The 23040-nt window shown below is 35.5% G+C and overlaps 1 protein-coding gene across 4 annotated transcripts in view; it reads right to left on the bottom strand.

Annotated features, from left to right (window-relative positions):
* The window catches only part of SLC25A21 (solute carrier family 25 member 21), a 219170-nt gene that overhangs the window by 35885 nt on the left and 160245 nt on the right, over nucleotides 1-23040 (bottom strand). For all 4 annotated transcript variants that reach the window (XM_065753319.1, XM_065753328.1, XM_065753311.1 and 1 more), the window contains exon 3: nucleotides 18310-18393. In XM_065753319.1, the coding sequence (XP_065609391.1) occupies nucleotides 18310-18393 (84 nt within the window). The remainder of the gene's footprint in view (nucleotides 1-18309; nucleotides 18394-23040) is intronic.

Below are 23040 nucleotides of genomic sequence, written 5' to 3'. Positions count from 1 at the left end.
GGCACACAGCATATGTGTATCGTTCTTCTGAAGGCAGTGCTGGTTTAAAATATCCATGAAACTAAGGCTTTGGTTAGGCAGGGACAAGGATGTAGCTATTATGTCTTCTTCTCTAATTCAATTTTTTAATGTAAGGCTTACATGTTGCTGTATATTATCCTCATCCAGCTGTGTTACAATAATGGCACTTTTACCCTCTCATCAGGCAGTAATTTTGAATTTAAAAGCTTCTTTTAGGGATGGCTTCTAAAGTACAACACATACCACCTCATGAACGTGGTAACTGATATGTTGACATTCCAGAGTGCTAAATAGGTGAGGATGTTGGCTTTCAGGAACAATCTCTTGCCAGATAATACTTCATTATCTGACAGACCATCTGGTTTCCAGTCCATCAATGCTATATTAATACCATCAGCTCTCTATGCTTGATTATTGCCCAACAATTCTATTACTTTGTAAATAACAGAACTAAAAAAAGAGGCGTCTTCCAGAGACTGAGCAAGACAAATCACCACTTGCTCATGTACTTGTCGTTGTCATTTTTGGACAGTGGCCAGAGAGTGGATTTTTTTCCATGTGGCTCATGAATTCAGAGTACAGCATATTCCATTGTTATCAGAAAAAGGATCACCAATTTTTAATTGCACAATATACATAAACACAGCTGGTCTAGTGATTCATGTAGTAATGCAATATGTTACTCCCCAAAACTCTGTTTCAGGTGTGACCTCAGGACTCTTTCTATTCCAGACACTGAAAACTGAGATTTACACTGATTTACTCCTAGATTACTGGGAATTTTTAAAAATAAAGGTACACACCAAATTATGAATAAAAATTGTGTTTTGTTGTAGTTAGTAATTGAATGAAATTTTTATAAATATCGGATTCTAGCTGAAAAACTACCGTGAGTTTAGAAGCTGGTGAATAGTCAGCACTCATTTGTCGGCATCTCTGAGGATTTGCCTTTTGCACACAATTTCTCTTTCCACAGGAATCAGCAATGACCTTGCTTGCTCATGCAAATACTCTTTCTCTCTTTCTCTCTCTCAGTGGCCTTTACTTAACATTTTATCTATCCTTCAGTGACCGATGTAATCATCACTGGCAGTACGTGGGCAAAGTTATATATCTAGTTCAAAATCTAGATGTCTAAGGAAAGCCTGAGCTAAATAAATAAATCTCAGAGCAAAATACTTTTGTAAAAGATTGTGGTTAGCTTCTAGTGAAAAATGCATAAACCATCAATTAAAGAAATGTTCGAATTTTTTAATTCTCTTTTCTCCCCATTAACTGAAAGTTTTTCCTGTGAGTACTCAAAACACCAATGATCATATTCTTATCAGGCATGTTTTAAATCCTTTTTCCAATAATAAAACACAAACATAAATACCAGCAAGTTACTGTAAAAGAAAGAGAAAATTGTTCCAAAAAGCACTTACAAGTAGATTAAATGCCTGTTTCAAATTTAATTGTTCTCCATAAGTCAGGTCAAACAAGAAAAAACAGGAAACAGAAATTGTCTCAAATAGCTTTCTTGAATTCCAATTTACTACTTGATGCCTAAGAGACTTCAAAACATATACCTCTGAGCCCAATTTCAGGGAAGTCTGAGGTAATGGTTCTTTCTATTTTTTCAGAACAATAAAATGTTAGGTTAACAGTTTTTTAGACACCAACTATGTGCATCAGGAAAGATACTACAGCAGATAGAACTCTGATGAAATAGGGTCAAGTTGTACATTGGTGGACTGCACCCATTATGTTGTACAAGAGCTGGACCTCTCCCAGGAGATGCTAATGGAGGAACTAAAGTCCTATATCCTTTGAAAACCATGCCAAGCTGCATGCATATGCTAACAAAATAAGCAGAGATGCTGCTGCACTGCCTCAGCAATGATGTCTATAAAAACTTGGCAAGAGGCCCCTCTCATCACTTCTACAGTCAGTGCTATCCCTGCAGTGCAGATCTGCTTTTACAGTGTGTTTTCTTTCCCAGACAAAACAGAAATCACTCTTCAGAGGTAGTAAATGCTCCCCCTGCTGAAGCAGTCTCCGCTGCCACCTCCTGCGTTTCTGCCAGCTTGGTTTCCAGAACCCTCGCCTCTCACATCCCACTACTCTAGGGTACACACTCCTCACTCAAAACCTCAGCACCTAAAGACTTGATGCTTTATGGTGTGATTCACCAACTACAGACTTCAAATGCTTCACAGGGTCCCAGGTAATCTGAGTTCAACACTGAAACACTGAATGGGACAATATAATAAATATTATATATAAATATACAAAACACATCATGAGAAAATAACATGCCATATTCTGTCAAAGCAGATATGTGGCAAGATATCGTGCCTGATTTCTAATCACAATTGCACTCTGCAGCTTTGGTTATACATGTTTTTTTGCATACTTGAGCTGTTACAATGCCCAGTTCCCCAGGGTATGTTGGAAATGCTGGAGAGAGAAGTCAGGATGCAACATCTGATTCAGGATGCTGTAAATACAAAGGTGCTGCAACTCCAAGAGCTTGAGGTATTGCAGTGCTTGAAGTATTGCAGTGCTGAGTGAGAAACAAGTTGATGAATTTCCCTAGACTCGAGTTTTCACACGAGCAAAGACCTAGGTTTCATGAGCAGAAATGTTGAAGCATACTATAAGCTTCTCAGTGTACAATACTGCAAGGCTCAGATTCACTCTACAGAGTGGACACTCACCGTGTCAACAGAAGCTTTAATATCCCAGCTTTTACTGATGTGTATGTGGCTCCATGGGAAAAACTTCCTTTCATTTATGATCCATGGTTCACAATCATCCCTCAGAGAGAGACACCTATTTCTCTTACAGTAGAGAAGATAAGCACCTACTATTTTGCAGGGAAAACTGTGGGAGGTATTCGTTACCTCTCAACCAGAAATTCAGGTTCAATTCTCCTTTTCTATACCTACAAGGGATTTTTTTTTTTTTTAAATAAACTCATTAGTGTTCTGGGAATGCAATTAAAGCCACGACTCTCCTCCTGATACACCATCACAGAGTTACAGGCCAATGCCCTCTGGACAGATATATCTTGAAGAATACAAAGTTGCAACAGCCGTAAAAGGAGTGCTCCGATCTCTGGTCTCTTTCTCCTATGACTATGAAAAAAAGCTTTTAAATGATAGATCATGTTCCAGCACGTGGGAGCTTAGTGGGTCTGAATTCTATGGGTGCAGGATTCCCAACCTTTAAACTATTGGCTAAAGGAAAATATATTCTGAAGTTGTTATTTTCTAAAAATTTGGTAGCAGACACAACCATTCTTTATGATAAGTACAATCATGTGGATGTGTTTAGGCATGGCCTAGGATTCCTGAGAAGTGGATTGAGCACTCCATTCATCTCCTCCTGGCAACTGAGTATGCCTTCTTAGAGTATGAATCTTAGACCTAGGTGACAGTATCTTACTCTGAACATTGCTTTTTTTCACTTGTCTTACCAATATTAAAACTACACTTTCTATTATGGTCCAGAAAGAATAGTTTAACTTGGGTTAATTTAGATTTTCTAAATTAGAAGAGGAATAATTACAGTTTGGAGAAATAGTGGCTTATGGTTTGTTCAGGAAGGTGCATTGGCACTTATGATACTGTAACTATACGTAATCATTTCCTTCTTTAGCTAAAATGCATCTATGCACAGCTGGCCTTATAAATAGATTTATCTATAAGCAATCCATATTGTAGCTTTCCAGTACCTCCCAACATTTCTTCACTGCTATCTGCAACATTTGCTGTGACAACCAAAACTCAAAGATTAAAAACAAGTTCTTCCATACATGAGAAGTATTACAGTTTCTAGAAAATAAATGGCAAGGAAAAGTAGTTTAACAGATGATGCCTGGCCCTTACATTTCAGTTGTTGCCTAAACAGTTTTATCTGAGTTCAGATTTTATACAGTTCTCATGATTTTTAGAAATGCCTGTTAGACACACCTGCTGCCACAATACCTGTATATAACTTATATGACAGAATTACTGGTATCCAAATACTTCCTTCCACACTGGATGTCCCAAAAGCTTGGGCAATCATAAAATTAATGATTTTATAATTTAATATGGTGTCTTAAACACAAGTTTGAGAAATATAACAGAAAAGACTTATAGAAGGTATGTAAAATAATTTGGCAAATAATCTACCTTTTTGTAGGTCACTAATGAATTTAGACAGAGTACAGTGTTCATATGAAGCTGATGGCACTGCAGAATGTAATGAACACACAGCAGGACAGAAGCAAATTTACTTGCTATGATCTGAAAGGTATTATGAGTTTCCTTTTGAATGAAATAACCTACTCAGCACAGAAGGAATCAAGGAATCTTTTAAGAAATAGAAAAGCAGCAACAGCATGTACTTGTCAGAGATAACAGATTTCTTTCTGGTTTTAAAAAAATCCTGAACTTGCACACTTTGAGTAATTTGCGTTTAAATTCAGTCTTATACTCTATTAAAAACCATATCTCATTGCATACATGAACTTGAAAGAACACATTCCACTTTTCAGATTGTCTTGATCTTACACTGCATCCTTTCAGAACTACATTTGTAAACTTTTAATTTTTCTAACCTGCCTTTGTGTCATCTTCTGGTGAGGACCTCTTCCCTTCTCTCTAACTATCATAGCTCTCCAGATCCTGTCTAGGTCAGATATCAGCTAAGAATGTATTTCTTAGAGGAGGTATCTCAAGAGTTAACACACAAAACAATGGATATTTCAGTGTATTTCTCCTGCATTCCCTTTTCTACTGCTTTTTATTTTTTATTTTTTCCCAACATGTGTGCTCAATACACTTCTACTTATTTGTCTTAGAGATTTAAAGATGATGGCATAAAGGAGAGAATGTAACACAAACGGAGGATATATAAAAATAATGAGAAGAAGTGAATCTGTATAATACTATCACGAGCTGGAGTATGAAAATGGGTGTTGTCTGGCAATTTTGGGTTGGACTTTGGGGGATTATTAGTTTTATTAGTATTATATCATTGTCTACATCACCATGACAGTTTATCTCCCAAAAGAAGGCTATTTATTATGTGATTTGAAATAGCAGTTGCTACAGAAAATATACTACCTAGTAAGTAAGCAGTTACATGAAACCTTTATGGCTGTGGCTAGAATTAACACCCTACTAGCCCCTAGCCATCTTAAACTGTTGTGCATACAAAGTTAGTAAATAATAAGGTCTGACACTTCAATAGATTTTGGTTTAAAAGACTCTTAATTTTTTTTCATATGTACTATCTTTATTTATTTAGCAGAATATAAAAAGGATACCCATGACTTATATGACACCAGAAAGGATTTTAATGAATTATAAATGCTTTGGCCACCATCTGAACTTCCCACAGAATTTGTATGAAACAGATTTTGGTCAAGGACAGATTTTAACAGTCTACAGAACTTATCTTCATCAGAATAACTTCCAGAAAAATTCTAATAATAAAGTATAAAAACAGAGTACAGTCTTGAAAATCTAGTGTTAGAATAAGAAGGATCTTTGGGAAAAAAAAAAAAACAGAAGAGAAGAAATACTGTGTTAATATTTAACTCCTCAAGCCCTGTAGCTCTGTTTTGACTCTTTCCTGTGTAATCTATCAGGTTCTAAGATCACCTCTCTGTATGGCTCCATCTTTAATCAAATCATTAGTGCAGGACATTAACTTTAAGACATAAAGCAAGATTTTTATTAAAGTTACTACTTAGGTGTAAAACCATATATAGTGAGAAATAGGAAAAAAATGTAATTACAGGGTTGTATTCTATGTCTAAAAGACAAAGAAAATTAAAGAGCTGATATGAAGACCATAAAGTCAATGACTTTGGAAGGATCTGAATCAGGCCCTTAAATTAGCAGCTCAGTTAGTACTGACTGCTAAATTTATAGCACTCCTTTATTTTCTCTAAGCATAACAGCATCCATTCATCAGGCTGCTGTAACAAAGCCGTAACCTGATATATGACAAATATTACAAGCTCAATAGCTGATGTCCATTACTGACGGGACCTGCTCACCATTTAGAAAAGATTGGCACTGAAGGATTACTGAGCAAACATAGCACCTGAAAAAACTTGCATGCAGAAGTCTGTCATCAGTTGTGTGATCGAGGGCATTATCTGAAAACTCTGGCTCTTTATCTTCAGTTGGAAACTGCTGTAATTGCCAACAACTCTCAACAAAGAGCTTCCGTCATGGAAGGCTGAGACACCGAGCCAGTCTGGTGATGGTTTACCTTCCCAAGGCTTCATTCCTTTTTATGGATCACCTGAGACCAAGCAGCACACCAGTCTCTAATAGCTTAAATAGCAGGACAACCTAGCAAACTGATGACAATCAAGGGAAAGCCAATCCTTTTTGGTAGAAAGACAAAATTCCAAACATTCCCTCACAGTAACTGAGAAAGATCTACTTCTCAAGCTGCATTTTCCCAAGCCCTCAATGGGATAATTAAAGCAACTTTTTTGCAATTAATTCTGAGCATTTTGCGAGGATTTCTAACTCTTCCTCTATGGCACTGTTCACTGTTCATTTTTTCACATTTTAAACCAGTATGATTGTTCTCACGAATACATTATATTTCTTTACCTTTTCCTCTTTTCTAGATAAAATTTCTAAAATTTTCGGGGAAAGCTTATGAAAGCTGTAGTTTGTATAAAAGCATAGTTGTTTTTCTAGTAAAAAACAACTTTGAGGAAAAAAATACAGCCAAGTAGTACAAAAATAACTATTTAACTTTGAAAAAATATTAATTAATTACAATTTATTAACAAGAGCTTTTGAAATATTGATGGAGAAATTTTATTTTTCTTAAAATTATGACAGTATATTTATTTTCAACGTGAATATTTTGTAGTGTACCTGAAAATTCTGGTTTCCTTTTTAGGGATATCTTTACAAAAAACAATGCTATTTTTCATGAACTTGTAAGAAAATTACCAGTTTATTGAGAAAACATTTTAAAAAGGGATGAAATAATTTAATATGTAGTAAACTAATAAATATGCAAATTTAAAGATATTAATGCTTGTTTATACTTTCAAAAGTAGAGACGTTATGTAAGAATATACTAAAGCAAAATCTCAAATGCATGCTAGCATTTTGCTTTTACCCACAAAATTGATTCTTCTAAATCAAAGTTACAACAGCAACAACAAAAAAATACTACCTATATGTTAAATGACAATTTCTGTCAGAGTTAGAAAACACTTACAAATAACACTGATGTAAAAATCTGCTTACCTATGGGGTTTTTTTTTTTTGAAATTATGAAGTATTTTATGCAGAAAGCTGCATACACATTTTTACTTGAAGAAATAAGAGGATCTTATAATTGGATTTTCTTATAAAGTAGGGTTTTGCAAATTAAAAAAAAAATCCTGTTAAGTCAGGATGCATATACATATTTTTAAGAAGGAATCACATAATGAAGGAATGAGTTTTGTTAAGAAATACCTAAACATTAAGTAATCTGAGCTCATACCTACATTAGGAAGCATCTAGAGCATAGAAGTATTTGTTCCTGTCATGGAGTTCAACTGCTACAGAAAACAATGATAAGATGTATTAGTTTTTGGCTACCTAATTCCTATGATGCAAAAGTGTCTACTTTTTATGGAAAATTTAACTTATCTGATTAAAAGAACCCCCCAAAATATTTCTGTACTTGAGACACCCAATGCATGACAGTCAGCTACAGAGCAGTGGATACACAAGTTCAGGCAAAGCCAAAATATGCAAAAATACACAAACAGTGAAGGCAAACTGTAAAAAAAAATGCATTTCTGCCCAGATGGGAATTGATTTTGTATTCATAACTGGAGCCAATCTTTCAGTGAGAGTTACTGCCCCATACGCTGCATGAAAGCTTCAGAAATCTGCTATGGAGTGTCAGCCTGCTAACCGTGAAAGGAAGTTTCCATGCTATATAGAAACGCAGAACGCAACGACACACTTTTTATGTTTATATGCATGCACTCCTTTAAGAAGATGCAGCAAGTTATACGTACAGCACATTTGATGGAGGTGTTTTCTACAATCAATTACAATTATTTTTACTACATTAAAGTTATTATTTTTATTTATACAGCAAAGAACAACAACAGACTGCAAGTAAAAACACATAAAGAATGTGAAAGCTAAAAATCCTCACATACATATTTAGAATTTTATTTTCTTCAGAGAGGCAATTGGTGTGACAGGCGAGCGAAACAACTGTTTTTCACAGTTTGATTCTCTTAGCCATATGAGTGCAATATGCCTTGATATATGAATTAGTGTTCTGCAGAAAATATATTTTTCCAAAATCTTTCCATATGTAATGCTAATTCTTTATTTTACCTTGTTTTATTTAAGATACATTCAATTGAAAAACACCTACACACAACTAGCAAATATTCATAGTTTTACATTGCCTTTTCACCTGGATTACTACTATTTTTATATTTATTTAGATGAATAATTTTTCCTCTGTGGTCAAGCATAGACATTCTCAGCATCTACTTTACCAGATTTAATTTGAAACACGAAGCATAAAACAGAGAAAACCATCAACTGGGGTAATAAATATTGCAAACAGAAGAGCAATTTGGTGATGGTGTTAGGGGGATGATCAGCACATCCAGCACAGTCAGCTGCATCAGCAGCTTAACATCATCTCTGCAAAACGTTCTTCAATGAAGATACATTTTAATAGTTTGTCATATAATGGTATTCATCTCACAACATTTATAAAGAAGCTAGTAATGTAGTAGGGGAAAAAAAAAAAGAGGAAACATATTTTCAGCATATGGAGTAATAAAAAGTTGTTAACAAAAATGCTAAGGAAAACATACAATTGACCTGCCTTGAAAACATGAAAATGATATGTATAGAAAAAAATATACCTATACTCTAACTGGTAATCTTATAAATACAATCTTATTACATCTTCATGATTTACAACTAAAAGAATAAGCAAATTATTTAGTGTAAAGTTGAAATTATTCCTGAAATTAAAATGTTTTATCAGTGAATGCAATGCTTCTTTTTGTATAGGATTTTCACCTGCATCTTTTAGAGATCAAATATTTGAGGGATTCAAATAAATCAGAGTCATATTTAAAGAAACAACTGAGTTCTACAATAATCAAAATGATTGGCATAAATGAGACAAAGTTTTGGTTTTAGATGTAACAAGTGAAGAAAATGATGTTATATGACTTAAACACATGCAAATCAAAGAACAGCTTAACAGCTTCATTATAAATAAATTTGAAATGCAGTCTAAGGAACATGCTAAATGTATGTTGTCTGATTTGTTAGGTCAGGATGTGAGAAAAAATAAGCCAGACTTTTAATTTTTTCCTCTTCAATTTACAACTTACAGACTTCTTTTTAAAAAAGAAGGCTTTTGACCTGAAATACTGTTGCTCATTTTCACATACATGCTTCCTACAATCCAAATAAAAATGCTTTACTTTGCATTTTACGCTGTCTGCCAGGTATTTCCTGTGAACATCCCATCTAAAATCTCTTGGTCCTAGTAACTAATGCCTATAAAGAAAATACTGGCAAAACTACAGTTCTAATCTTCATGAGCAGCCATTTTAAACAGAAAGCTGTTTTAGTTGTGTTGACAATCACATTTTAAACTGATTCCTTCCAGATGAAAAGATGCTTTTTCAAACACTGTAATAAAAGTGTAAAGTCAGCTGTTTCGAGGATATAAAAGTGATTTATCTGTTCTCTGGTCACTATTTTTCCCTTGGTACAGTGGAATTTTTCTTTTAAGGAATAGGTTAACAAGTCATTGCTACTAGAATCTCAAATCACAGTGGAGTAAACAATTTGCCTCTAAAAGAACTGCAACACAAAACTGAAATTAATTTTGCATTTCAAGATGCATATGAGATTGTGATTGCACTATAAACCATAAATGTTAACCAATAATGCCTAGATTTACCTAACAGACACGGTTAATTTTGACAGCTGACTATTGTCAATGTTATGCCCAGATTTTGGAGCTATTACTTTTGATAGGAAGGAAGGCTGTGCGTGGATTTCAGCTCCTTTCCTCTAGCTGCAGCTGAGCCTGACAGCACTGCACAGGTCTGGGTTAGAGAGATCCCCTATTCCTCTGTCAGGGCTGGAAGTAGTTATGCTCTTTATAAGTGAAGTTTGAATTCTGGTGGCAGAATATATATGCCATTTCAGAAATGGGAAGTTGCATAGGTACAAACCTCCTTGAAGCAGCATGATTCAGAGACAGGACTTATGCAGAAGCAATTCATTACATCTTTGCTCAGAGGTCATGCAGCCTGGCTGTGACCACTGCTGGGAGAACCTCAGTTACTGGCCTGAAAGCTCTTAGATCAGCAGCTGAGAATTTTCTCACAGTTCTGGGAGAGCCAAGGAAGCCCTGGAGAAAGGTGACATGATGGGCAGGGAGTGCACGCTTCCCAGCTTCCCGACTCTAGATGGCTCTGCTTAGTATCTTGGCTGCCTGCTCTCCACTGAGCACTGCTGGCTCAGGGATTGGTGCTATATTGAAGCCCCAAGTGGGGAAAAATTGTTCCCCCTGAGGTCTCAGGTGCAAGCCCTTGCCTGGAGGAGCTTTGGCCACTATGTCCTTCACTCTCAGGGAACAAGATGTTGCAGAATGTTTAATACTTCCCATATACTAGATTTGAAGGTATTTTTTTAATGCGTACTTATTACATTGATTCTTTAAACAATATTACAAATACATTTGAATCCAGCAAGAAACGAATGTGGTAAAATGTTAAATATTTTGAATGTTCACATTCAAATGAAGGAAAATTAAAGCTCTGTTTGTATTTTGCTAACTAAATTGGATAAAGGCAGACTGTAAACAGTCACTGGTGAATACCTCCTTACTACTGTAATCTTATAATGCAGTCATCTATTTTCAAACCAAACCCTGCAGAAACTATTGTTATAAATACAATCATATAAAGAGCTATATTTATGTGATATTAGTAGAACACAGAGATACCCAAGGAACCACAAATCTAAGATTAAAACAACCTGAAAATATTAGATATCTAAAAAATATGACTTGAACCTTTAAAAATACAAAACAAATACCCAGCATAAACTGGCCTTTGCAAAGAGTAACAACTAAAACCAGTTAAGGCCTGGCCTTTTCACTTCTAAGGTGCTTATAAGATTTACATAATTTTATCATGTTCTTTTCCTATGGGAAATAAGGGAGCATGTGCTTCATCTTTAAGGCATCTGATCCTCAGAAGTGATTCTCTAAAAGTATCCCTGTTTACTGCGTTGCCATACATACCAGATCAGATTTTGCAAGTAAAATGTCTGTCCATCAGCAATAAAAACATGGTTGACTAAATGCTGCCTACAGTTACACCAGTGCAACCTCATTGTATTTCAGAAAGCTACACACATAAAACTGGGAATAAAAGTTTTTCACATTCCAGAGCCATTTCTTATGTTTTCAAGTGTTAACATATGAAGATGGGGGTAGGGAACCTACAGTGAGGAACAGAGAATTGCTGCATGAGCAGGATGATGAAAACCTGCTGACAGTAACATCAGTGTAAGTGCTCTGGCTGTCTGCAGACAGTGCAGCCCATCCAGCAGGGCACCAGGTTTGCTGTCAGGATATCTGGCTACAGGCCTAAAACTGCCCCCATCTCTGCAGAGGGCCACAGAACAGATTGCCCGGAAAGTGTTCAGACCCCTTATGAATTGAGAGCTTAAATCAAAAGAAATGCAATTATATGTCCAACACACACGTTCTGAAGTGCTCAGATATTAACATGTTACTGTGGGGCAAACAAATTACATGGTGTCAGGCTGCTTCATGAGAAACATCTGTATGCGTGCTCCTGTCCACGACTACTCTACTGCCTGGCAATTTACACTCAAGTGTCCCCACCTGTACAAATAAGATGATGATGCTTCCTTTTACAACAAGGTGTTTTGATACCTGTAGATCAGAAGAATGGTTTTCAGCTTTGTTTCATGACTGATCAGTGTTGCAAAAGCATACAGTCACTTGGGACTGTTGGCAAAACCTTACTGAATTATGAACAAAGTTACTTTTAACTACAAACAGACTAAAATAATGTATGAATATTTTACAAATAGGTATGCATAGACATGTGCATATATTTTAAAAAGTTACCAGGGATCAGAATTTCCTATGATTTTTGCTGTTTTTACTGGGAAATGAGACAAAATTCAAATACCAAACATGCATGCTAATTTACAGAAGAAAACACAACACACATCACCTTTTCTTTTGTGGCAATATTCAATCTAAAACTTGCAGGCATAATATAAATCACAGTCTTAAAGTAAATAATCAGAAAAATCTGTCAGCTAACATTTCTGCCTTTCTCTTCTTCAAACTTAAAAGCAATCTTAACGATAATTTTACCCAAGGTTGTTCCATCATTTAGATTTTATGGCTTGATGCCTATTCAAGGGAAAAATGCAAATGATGGTTATGAGATGCAAGTACAAATTATAGACAAACAAATGAAACTGAAAACAGTAACAACAGATAAATATGATATTACACACAGGTCTAAATGGAGTAAGAGTAGGGGTGAAGTGAGAGTAAATGGCACCGGGAACAGCTGTGTTGTATACGCTATGTGTATACATTGTGTAGGATAAGGAGTGATATACTATTGACTGTGGACTATGTGGATTCAGAATAGGTACAGATAGGTATTTTGATACTGTAGTGCCGTTTTTTGTATCTTCACTGTCATTTTGACAAGATTTGCACAAAAGAGTTTTTAGGGCAGACGTGTAAGACTAGAAAATAGGTTCATTTATGAATAGATATTTCTGAAGTATGAGTGCTAGCAGACCTTTCTAAGCATCCATGTGGAAGTTACTGTCCTCGCAGTAGGGGGCAGTAGAGAAAACATGCCTTCAACTAGCAAGGACGCAGTCTTCAAAGATGCTGATGCAGGTGGGTCCCTGTGAAAGAATCAGGTTCCTGAGAGCACTGGGAAAGCATAGGTCCCAGTTCACTTTTACTCCTCATGGTACAGGTGTTAACTATGAAACCAAAGAGTGGGGCAGATATCTGCAGGAGGAAAAAACAATCTACAACTTCTCTTTGCTTCAGAGCACTTCAGTTAGAGCCTGAAGTCTGGTCTTTTGATACCATAGGAATTTATGCCTCCAGTAAGTAGAAATTAGTTTCTGCTTCATAACTGCTATCTGTGGGAAAGGGGATTTTTGGCATGATTAACCATGTCATACTTCCCTGGTAGGCAATTTCACTGAAAGATTAATGCACAAGGTAGCTAAGAATTTGTATCTTGTATAATATTTATTTGGCAGCCTCTTCATATGTCTCCTCAGCCCAGCTGGAAAAGCAGACATACAGCTGGGCCCCAGGAATGGGCAGTGATGAGTGCTCATGAGTATCAAGACACCAGAGTTTGTTTGCAGGGCTGGCAGTCCTGCAAACCTCCCTTCCTGACCTGCTGGCAATTAGAAGCAGCAGAGTATCATCTACAACTAGCTAGGAAAGCCAGGCCCCAAGAGTAGAACTTCAGCACTTGGCCCCATGACAGACAGCCAAGGGGTAGAGACAAGACAAATGTGAGTGTTAGCAAATTCCTTAATCAATGAATTATTGCTGGTGGCACATAAGCCAGGAAGCCTCCATCTTCTGCATGTTTGCTGACAATTCGGCATTCATTCAGCTCCCGCTTAGCCTTGGTTGTTCTCCCACCTACTCCACCCATAGCTAACAAGTTTCACGCAGCTATAAAGCCTAATCCCACTGACTTATGAGTCAGGGTGCTGCTTACTAAAAGAAAGCTGTGTGGTCATATAGGCACTTACAGATATAACTGAGTAGTAAGACCACGCTTATAAGACAGAAATAGTTATAAAGCTTATTGGGCTTTTTTTTCTGTTGGGGAGGTTCCTTCCCAAACCAAATTTAACAGATGTAATGAGATCTCAAATGATCAGTGACTATAGTGTTTTGTGGTTTCCAGGATCATCTTGGTCCTAAGAAAAGCTAACAGCACTTTAAACTGCAACTTACTAAAACGTTGAGTTATGAAACTAGAAACCAGGATACTACTACCCTTTCTGTTTCAGACAAGCTAACCAACATATGAAAAAAGTAACAAGTTTCTGTACTAAGTGCCTATCAAAACAACCAACTGTAAGGCAGAACATTTAGTGTTAAAATTATGAGCCCATGAAAATTTAAGTTTATATGAGCAAAGTTGTTTACAGACCCAAAATAACGACATCTATCATTTTAGTGCTACTCTAAATTAAGATAGTGCAGATGGGCATAGTTTTCCATTCTCAAAACAAGACACAACAACATGTGTCTTTAATATAAAGCTATACTGTTGGTCTATTCTTACATTTCATATTCATATCTAAGCCATTATGAACAAAGTGATTGAATACAAATGTAGTAAAGATGTCAACAATACAAAAATCAGTCATCTAACATGTTCAATCTCTTATGTAGGACCCAAAAAGAATGAAAAAATTTCACTATTAATGGTTTCGGTTAATCCTCTATCCAAACATTTTCCCCAATAAACATCAGATTATTTTAATGTTGGCTATAAAGCTGCCACCCCTGAATAAACAGATATACTCCTGGTGGTTTTACCTCTGCTATCAAAGATCTGTCAATACATGCAGCATCTTTTAAGTGAAACCAGAGAAATGCGGAGCCAAGGCTCCTAGTGAATGTAGCTGAACAGAGGTTGCTCAGAGTGCTGCAGAGTTGCAGCAACTGGAAGATTCCAACACAAGCTCACAAGAGCCCTGTAGTGAATACTCGTAACTCCCTTTAATAGAAAACTGTATGACCTTTAGTGCTCCGATGGTCTGAGCCTTCCCTCAGTGAGTCTCAATTAAGTTTTTTGTTTTGTGGCCCCCATTTTCTTGTAAGCCAAGAAAAGAGTTCAAGAGATGGATTCCTGTGGAGGAAATTTATTTCCATCTAAAGAGCTCTTCAAGGTTTGGGAGCTGGGAGAAGGAAATTTTTGTAGGTGTTGGGATTTTTTCTGTATTTTTTTCTTTGAGAAATTTCTAGTGTTTTGTGAAAAAAAAAAAAAGGAATCTTCAAAATCTTTTAAGAGAACACTATTTCACTAGTGGTTAGACTGGAAAATTTTATCTGCCCTTTTTCACTACAACACAGAGGAAATCAAAGTGATGATTAAAGAAATCCTTGCCACCATTTCTGATGGAAGAGTTTTCCATGAAAATATCAGATTGTTACTGTGATGGGACAGTAACATAAATAAGGAGAGATTGAAGCAAATTAAATATTTTTATTATTAATAAAATTTATTAATATAAGTATTTCTTACACCAAATCTACTCTTCGTATAACCTGAACAAGTACAAAATGGGGATGGCAACAAGGCAATGTGGCGGTCTTCTTACCTGTCTGAAATAGACTCTAACACTCTTGCTCTCTGTGGTTGCTATTATCGAAAATACAAGTACAGAGGAGCCTAAGCACTGTTCCCATATGTAAGCATTTTCATTAGCAGGACATTAGTAAAATTCCTTTTTCTGCTATGTTCCCAGACTTTTTGAATTTGTTTTGTAATCAACTTAACATAGAATCACATATGCTGAGGCAGTTCTAAGCAGTGGAGGGAGGTGCATAGATATCTTAATCAGTGTACACAGGATTGATTCTCTCTAAAAATCAATATAAAATGATGAAGGGAGCTGTTATGATGTAATAGATGTGGGGCATCATTTCATTTGATCCTCTCCTAGATATACACACTCAAATCTGGATACCTCGTGTGTTGTTTTTGTTTGCTTGGTATCTAAATATGAAGCCCTTTCTTGATGCTTTCTTCCGTATAATTCAGTGCCCAGCCAAGGGGAGGATATTTGGGTTGAAGATTTTCACTAATTTAAAGATTTCACAATCATCTCTCTCACTTCCCTTGAAGTGTCACAATCACCAAGCTTCAGAATCTGGACAACTTGTGCAGATGGGAATAACAGACTTGAGGATTCAGGCAAGAATGTTAGTTGATTACTTTTGTTTATTTTTATTGAACATTTAAGATTATGTTATATCTGAGATTCTCCTTTTTTTAATTATTATTGTTTTTTTGCCTTGTGCTTACTACTAATGACTAATTATATGTAACTTTCTGTCTCTAACTTTCTGGACAAAAGTAGATACCCATAAGAATTTGCTTTTTTGTTTACATCAGTATAGTTCACATTTGCAATTGTTAGGTAAAAATCTCCATTAACTCTACCCTGATGGAAGTTTTGTGCAAGTCCCTCCTGCTTAGTTGTTATTTAAATCTATAATAATTTCATGTAAACATCTCTCATTCCTGCTGAAAGTTTCAAGCCTTAAAACTTAGCTTTATTAAAAAAACCTGTGATTTTGTTCAAGTACTGAGGCATAAGTATTCCACAGAAAAAAGCCCACAACATTCATCTTCTCTGAAGCTCATTCACAGACTACTGTACTCAGACCCTTCAATACTTTTCCACAGTCAAAAAGGTTGTGTGTATTATGTAGCATACTAACACATCACACTGACCATTGGGAAAGTAAAAACAAGATCAAATCAATTGACTGGACATAGCTATATCTCTGAGAAGCATGTGTAAAGCAGAACATATAAAAAATGAAAGATAAAGCATTTATTTAATTTCCCTCCAATATTAATAATAAGTTAATGTTATCTTATATGGTACATTGACACTTGCAGTGTTCTACTACTATTTTATGCATGTGGATTACACAAATACTTAGATACACAGTATAAACATATAGGAAGCAAAGCAAGATCCTAAATAAATTATCTTGGAATCTGTGTTTTGATTTAGACTAATTCCCCAGACATGTCTCCCCATTGCTGATTTTACATTTTGAGACTTGTTCAACAATATACAAATAATAGTGAGTTTAGATGAGATAAACAGACGTAATGCTTACCGATTTAAATATTGAATCTAGTTCGGAAAAAAAATAGATTTACATGATAATATTACTACTTTTCTCTTGAGAAAGCATAAGAAGTTTTATTTCTATAAGGAATATACTCAATTTAGAAAACCGCAGAAGCCACATTATTTATAATTTTTGAGGTCCTTCTAGCTTTGGGTCTTTTCAACACCTTTTAGGTATAGTGCACATTAGTCTTTCATCAGAAAGAAATTTACCACTGATAAGGGCAAATGTGATGATTCTCCCTCTTACCACTTTAGTGAAACATCTCTGTATCTGTCCTTAGCAATTCAAATCTAATTCTATATCTATGCACTTATGTAATGTACTTTAGCTAATATCAGTACAAGAAAGAAATTGGTCTTGTTCTTCATTTTCACTGCTACTCTTTCTTCTGATTTCCCAGTGCAACTTCTGGGCACAAATTTTTGCCCCACTGCACTTATTCTGCCTCCACATGTGGTATCTATACTGCTCTTTATGAGCACAGCTCCATTTTGATCAATATATGGACAAAAAAAGGTAGCAATTATGTTTGCAAAGTTCTTATGGAAAGTCTACCAGCTACTCAAAACTGGGATTGACTAATTAGAGCTACCTTGATTAAAGGCTAGCTCCTGAAGAGCTCCTGTGGATAACAGGCTTAACTAAGCATGTGATCAGTCCCATTACATACACTGGCTTTAACAGGAGTGCCCATAAAATTAAGCATGTATTTAAATGCCTCTCTGGATCAGAGCCCACATCCCTTAGAGGAGCTGAGGCTCAGAGAGCAGTGGTACCTTCTGAAGCCAGTTTGATTCAGGTGGCTATGGCCCATAAATCCTCTTCTATATTCTGTCCAATTGAAAAGTTGTGGAATTTTACTCAAAGGTATTGGAATCATTGTGCACCACAGCTAACTGGGAATATCTGTTCACCAGAGCTTGCAAACAAGCACTTCACTCAAATCAAGCTCAGGCTGAGCTACTTTGGAAAACGAAAACAAGATATAAGAGCCTAGACACTGAAATGCACTGCTGTGGCCTTCTAACTCCCATCACTGAAGCAGAGTTTACTCAAATATCTCTGCAGAACTGCTCACCACAGTCTTTAAACATATCCTAATGGCAAAATTTGGGATTGCAAGCGAAGCTAGGACTTTTCACATTGTGATCATTATGTAAGACTAAATTTTTGCCGAATTCTGGCAGTTGCATAAAGAGTGGAATATAAAGAGGATCTAATGTCTGGAAAATGGGTGATTAAAAAAGGTCACATAAAATTGACAATTTAAAAAACATATAGTCTTACCCTTCTCTCTGGAAAATAGTCCTAAAACAGTCCCCCAGGCTCTTGTAACTGGTCGGATCAGTTTTCCCTCTTTGAATTTGGAACCTAAAAAAAATACAATTTACATCACAGCATGAGAAGTTAGGGATTTTAAGTCACTTTTAACTTTCCAATTATTATATAGAAGGAGTTTGAAAGGTCTTTTTACGTATCTGATTCATTATTATATACTGTTCCTGATATACTTATTAACACTGTTTTCATAGAAGCTGTTAAACTAAGGGAAAATAGAGCTTTAGTAGTAACTTTTTTTGTAGTTTATGGAACTCACAGTATAACTATCACCTTTGACATTTACACCTCTTTCTAGTTGTTTGAAAAATAAGCTGTTAACCCTGTGCCTGATCCAAAGCCCACTGAAATTAATGGGAGCCTTTGAATCAAACCCTGTTTTTGAAAATCTGAAATGGAATACTGTCATGTGCTTAACTCTGAAATGAATCCACTGTGCAGTTTCTTTCTTTTTAAATTTAATGCAGTTACAATAAATCAATCAGAGACGTGGCCATTTTTCACAATTTATTAAGAAGGCGAATAGTAAAACAAAGCAAGGAATTATTTTAATTAAAACTTTGTTTTCTCTGTTCATATTAAGGCAACAATAAAAATGTCAACAGAAAGGGGAAAGGAAAATCAAGACTTTGATTTATGATTGTAAACATATTTTTATTTACCATTTTTGAATAGCAACAGTAAGATTAACAATCTATATATAATCATCCCAGTAAGATTGTCCTACTTGCAGTTTTAAAACTGTAGACAAGACATTAAATTAAATAGTATGAAGAAGTTTTGAACGCATTTTCATATTTGTAAAATATATTTAATAACTGTTGAGATAATTATACAGAATTCAAACCAACCAACAAACAAAACACTGATATAAGCAATTCCAGTTTACAAGAGACCTCTATCAGGCAATCAGTAAATTGGCTTTATCAGTAAGTATGTTTTCTAAAAAAATTTTTTTAGAAATATTTTCTAACTATATAAATTTATTTTGAAAAAGTAATAACCATTGCTCTTCTTAGAAATGTCGATCATTACTTTTTCTGATCATCACACTAGCTCTCATTAAAGTTTAGAGTATGAAGGTAATTTCAACTCAGTGTTAAACAGCAGTATTTTCTTTCTCACCAGAATTCAGTACAATCAAATCAATGTTTATATAGGGACAAAAGACATTTATTGTTTTTAACATCAGTATTTCCTAAATTATGTTTTGTGCTAACTCATCTGAAGTTTTATTCACTTTGAGGAAAAAAAGTATCCAGTGATGTAATACAATTCTTTGTGTACTTATGAAAGCAAGCCCACACCTTTTTTGAAAACAGTCAGAAGGAAACACTGAGCCCCTCCATAGTCCTAATAAAAGTAGTTCAGGCACATCTGGGATCTCTATCTGGGGTAACCTCTTTTATTAGCAGGAGAACGTGCTGCCAAGTTGGCAGAGAGGAGAATGCTTTTCAATAGGCTTATACTCAAATAAGAGCTGATGCATAACATTTTGTCTGAAAAGAACCCTGGGGAAGGCTAATAGTTGAAACTGCCTCAATGTCGTTGCACAAAGTCCAACAGTAATATCAGCTACAGAAGCTTTTACATTGAGGTAACTGAACAACCAACACAGTCATAGAAAGTAGACTCTAATCAAATATGAATACATTTAGAACTTGATTATTTAAACCTCTCATTTCAAATCCAAAAATATCTTTATTTCATTTAAGGAAATCTTAAAAATTCACAATAAAAATTAGTTGTTCTCATGTACATATTTCTGAAGGAAAGTTTCTTAACCCAAAGCTTTTCTCAAGTTTCAAGATTTGGCTGACTTGTAAATTCAGAACAAGCCATTACTGTTTCTAAAGCATTCTCAGAACAACACACCTTCCTTCTCTCATGCCCTGCAAATGCTCAAGCTTATCCTTCCAGAACATTTTCAAGATTCCCAGTTATGTGCACATACACAAGTGCTTGTACAACAGCAGCATTAACCACTTGCTCTGCACCTCCACAACGCAGTGACAGTACATTATAAAATTTGACTTTACAATTACACTTTTTCAATTTCTCAACTAAATTTAAATGATTTACTAAAAATACATCTTTGATAGCAATACTGAAAATCATAGTAAAATACATGAAATAATAAAATATGTAATTTCTTCATTTTGGAAAAAGAAACACAAGAACAATTTCTTAATAAAAAGTTAAATAAAAGGGATTTGAATTTATTTTTCTTATATTTCATTTTGATTTAAAGTAGATAAGACTTTAGTATTAAATGAATCCATTTGTAACAGTGAGTCACACGAGTAACATATTCCCTCCTTTAGAGTTTTTGGATCCATACCTTCCCCAGTAAATCTTTTTTATAGCTTTAACAGTGATCCTAAAATACATGCCAATTATGTGCTTCAACCTAGATCTGTGAATTGGATTCTTTGATTTAGAATTGTTTGCCTCAATAAAATCATGTGTAACTTTTTAATGAACTAGCTAATTGATCACCAGCACTTGTTATAAGAAGCTCAAGAAGAAATGTTTCTTAGTTTTTCTGGAGGCAGCAGCCTGTATTAGTAATCTTATTAATACTGAAGAGTGAAAGCATGCACTTCAGAAAACACTCTGGCCTGTTTTTAATGATTGTCTAGAGGAATGAATACAACTGGGGGGTTCATAATTGCTTTCTTTACTTCAAATCCATTTCTTTCTAAAAGCATTATAAAACACTTGAATTTCATCCATTTTTTGAAATCTGGATGCCTGCCTTGCATGATGCTAGCTTTGCTAGATCAAAAATGATAAACTAATGTATAAACACAATCAGAGCAGGAACTTATGATATAATCTATTATTTTGATATCTGAAAGGCACTATGTGCAGTCATTGATCAGTGATGTGCTGAACAGATGGGGAGGCAGACTGCTCTCTGCTACCAAGCATCACAAGTCAGTGGATGTCTTTACTGAGAGCATTCTCACTCTAGAAACTACCATCAGACAACTTCTCTCTCCCTTTTTTCTCTTCTTTGTCTGCCCACAGTGAGGTTCCACCTTGGCACTGCTGGCAGAGCCATGGGGATGCATTAGGTCCCAGGTGACCTTCTTCTACCTGGACCTGCTGCTTCCTCCCAGGCTCCTCCCCACTGTTCTCACTTCTGTCTCCTCAAGGCACTGGAGCAGCCTGTGGGACTTGGCCTTTTATGCCCTCATGTCTGAACACCACCTTTGTGGTAGCTTTGTTTGATACCAAAAAATGTCTTAATACTGTTTTAAAGAGAACATCAATGTCCTTCCCTGCTTACTCTGAAAGAGACGTGGTTGGGATCAAAATGTAAACACATTTGAAGTCTTGGAGCATGCTTAAAATGCAGTGTCTGCATTGAGAGGTATGATCAAAAGCCCTGAAGACATTTTAACTTATCCACTTAATCAGCACCCTACCTACCACTTGTGAAATGAATAAATTTAAATTATTATTTTGATAGTACAGGAAAGTGCATTTTTATGATCACAGCTCTTGATCAGTAACTCTCAACATGCTGAGCATGCAAAGCCATAATGCAGAAGTTGCTCGGCTCCTTTCACCAGTTCTCTTAGTAATTTTGCCTTAAACAGTTGATACTTCATATTGTGAAACAATGACTCTGCTCTACATAAACACACATATCTGTTTCTAAAGCCTATCTTACAGTTCTTGTTGGTTTTATAACAGCCAGTATTTTATTCTAAATTTTATAAAATCCTCATTCCGTTCGATGTTTTCCTTGAAAAAATTTAAAAGTTATTTTAAATTTAACATTCCTGTGAAAGCATCCTATTGCAAAAGTCCTTTAAATGGTCTTTTCTAACACAATTTGTATCTACAAGAGCAGAAGATGTATGTTTCTCATGGAAAATAAATATATAAATACATAATTACTTGCATTTCTTTCTCCCTCTGTCACTCACTGAAATTTTGTTCCTGCTTGCTGAATATCTCATCAAAAACATGTTGTGGATTTTGCCACTAAATTATTTGTACATGCAGTGTTCAAACCCTGTTCATCACAATGTCACCTAGCAATCCTCTTCTCTCTATTTAGTGCTCTGGGTTGTATAAAAATTTTAAATTCATGCTGAAATTCTTCTTGTTACACTAAATTCTAAAAGGAAGAAATTGTTATTTTCATGTCTATATTCTACTGAGCTGCTAATCCCAGCAGAACAATTACAATGCGATGTGCAGCAGACTCACTGAATTCTGTGATATAGACCAGACTCACCACTGGGTCCTCATTCATAAATTTAAAAATTTCTTGGTGCTTGTATACAGTGCTGCTCAGAAGTTTCTCAACCACAAAGTTCAAGGGAAAGAAAAACATTTACTCAGAAAGGCAGACTTTATATCATGTCACAGTGCTTGCCAATGAGTGGCGGTCTTAGCTATATTTTCCCCTCTCTTTACATCTTGTTAGGATTTTATCGTATATTCTACTCTATTTTGAATAAAGCTCCCAATGTTTTCCCCCATGATTGGGACCAAAGCAAATAATCTCACTTACTGAGCTGTTCAGATGATATAAAGAAGAGAGAAGAGTCATGTGGCATAACAACAAAACAAATTAAATGATCTGTGCAATGTTAAATTTGAAACAACTTTTAAGCAAATGTGCAGCATTCTGAAAGCCTAAAACAGCATTTATAGTTT

Source organism: Cyrtonyx montezumae, unplaced genomic scaffold, assembly GCF_038088225.1.
Source record: "Cyrtonyx montezumae isolate F1298 unplaced genomic scaffold, pur_monq_1.0 scaffold_10, whole genome shotgun sequence".
Taxonomy (NCBI): Eukaryota; Metazoa; Chordata; class Aves; order Galliformes; family Odontophoridae; genus Cyrtonyx; species Cyrtonyx montezumae.
Note: the sequence above shows the minus strand (reverse complement) of the source record. Positions and strands in the feature narration are given on the sequence as shown.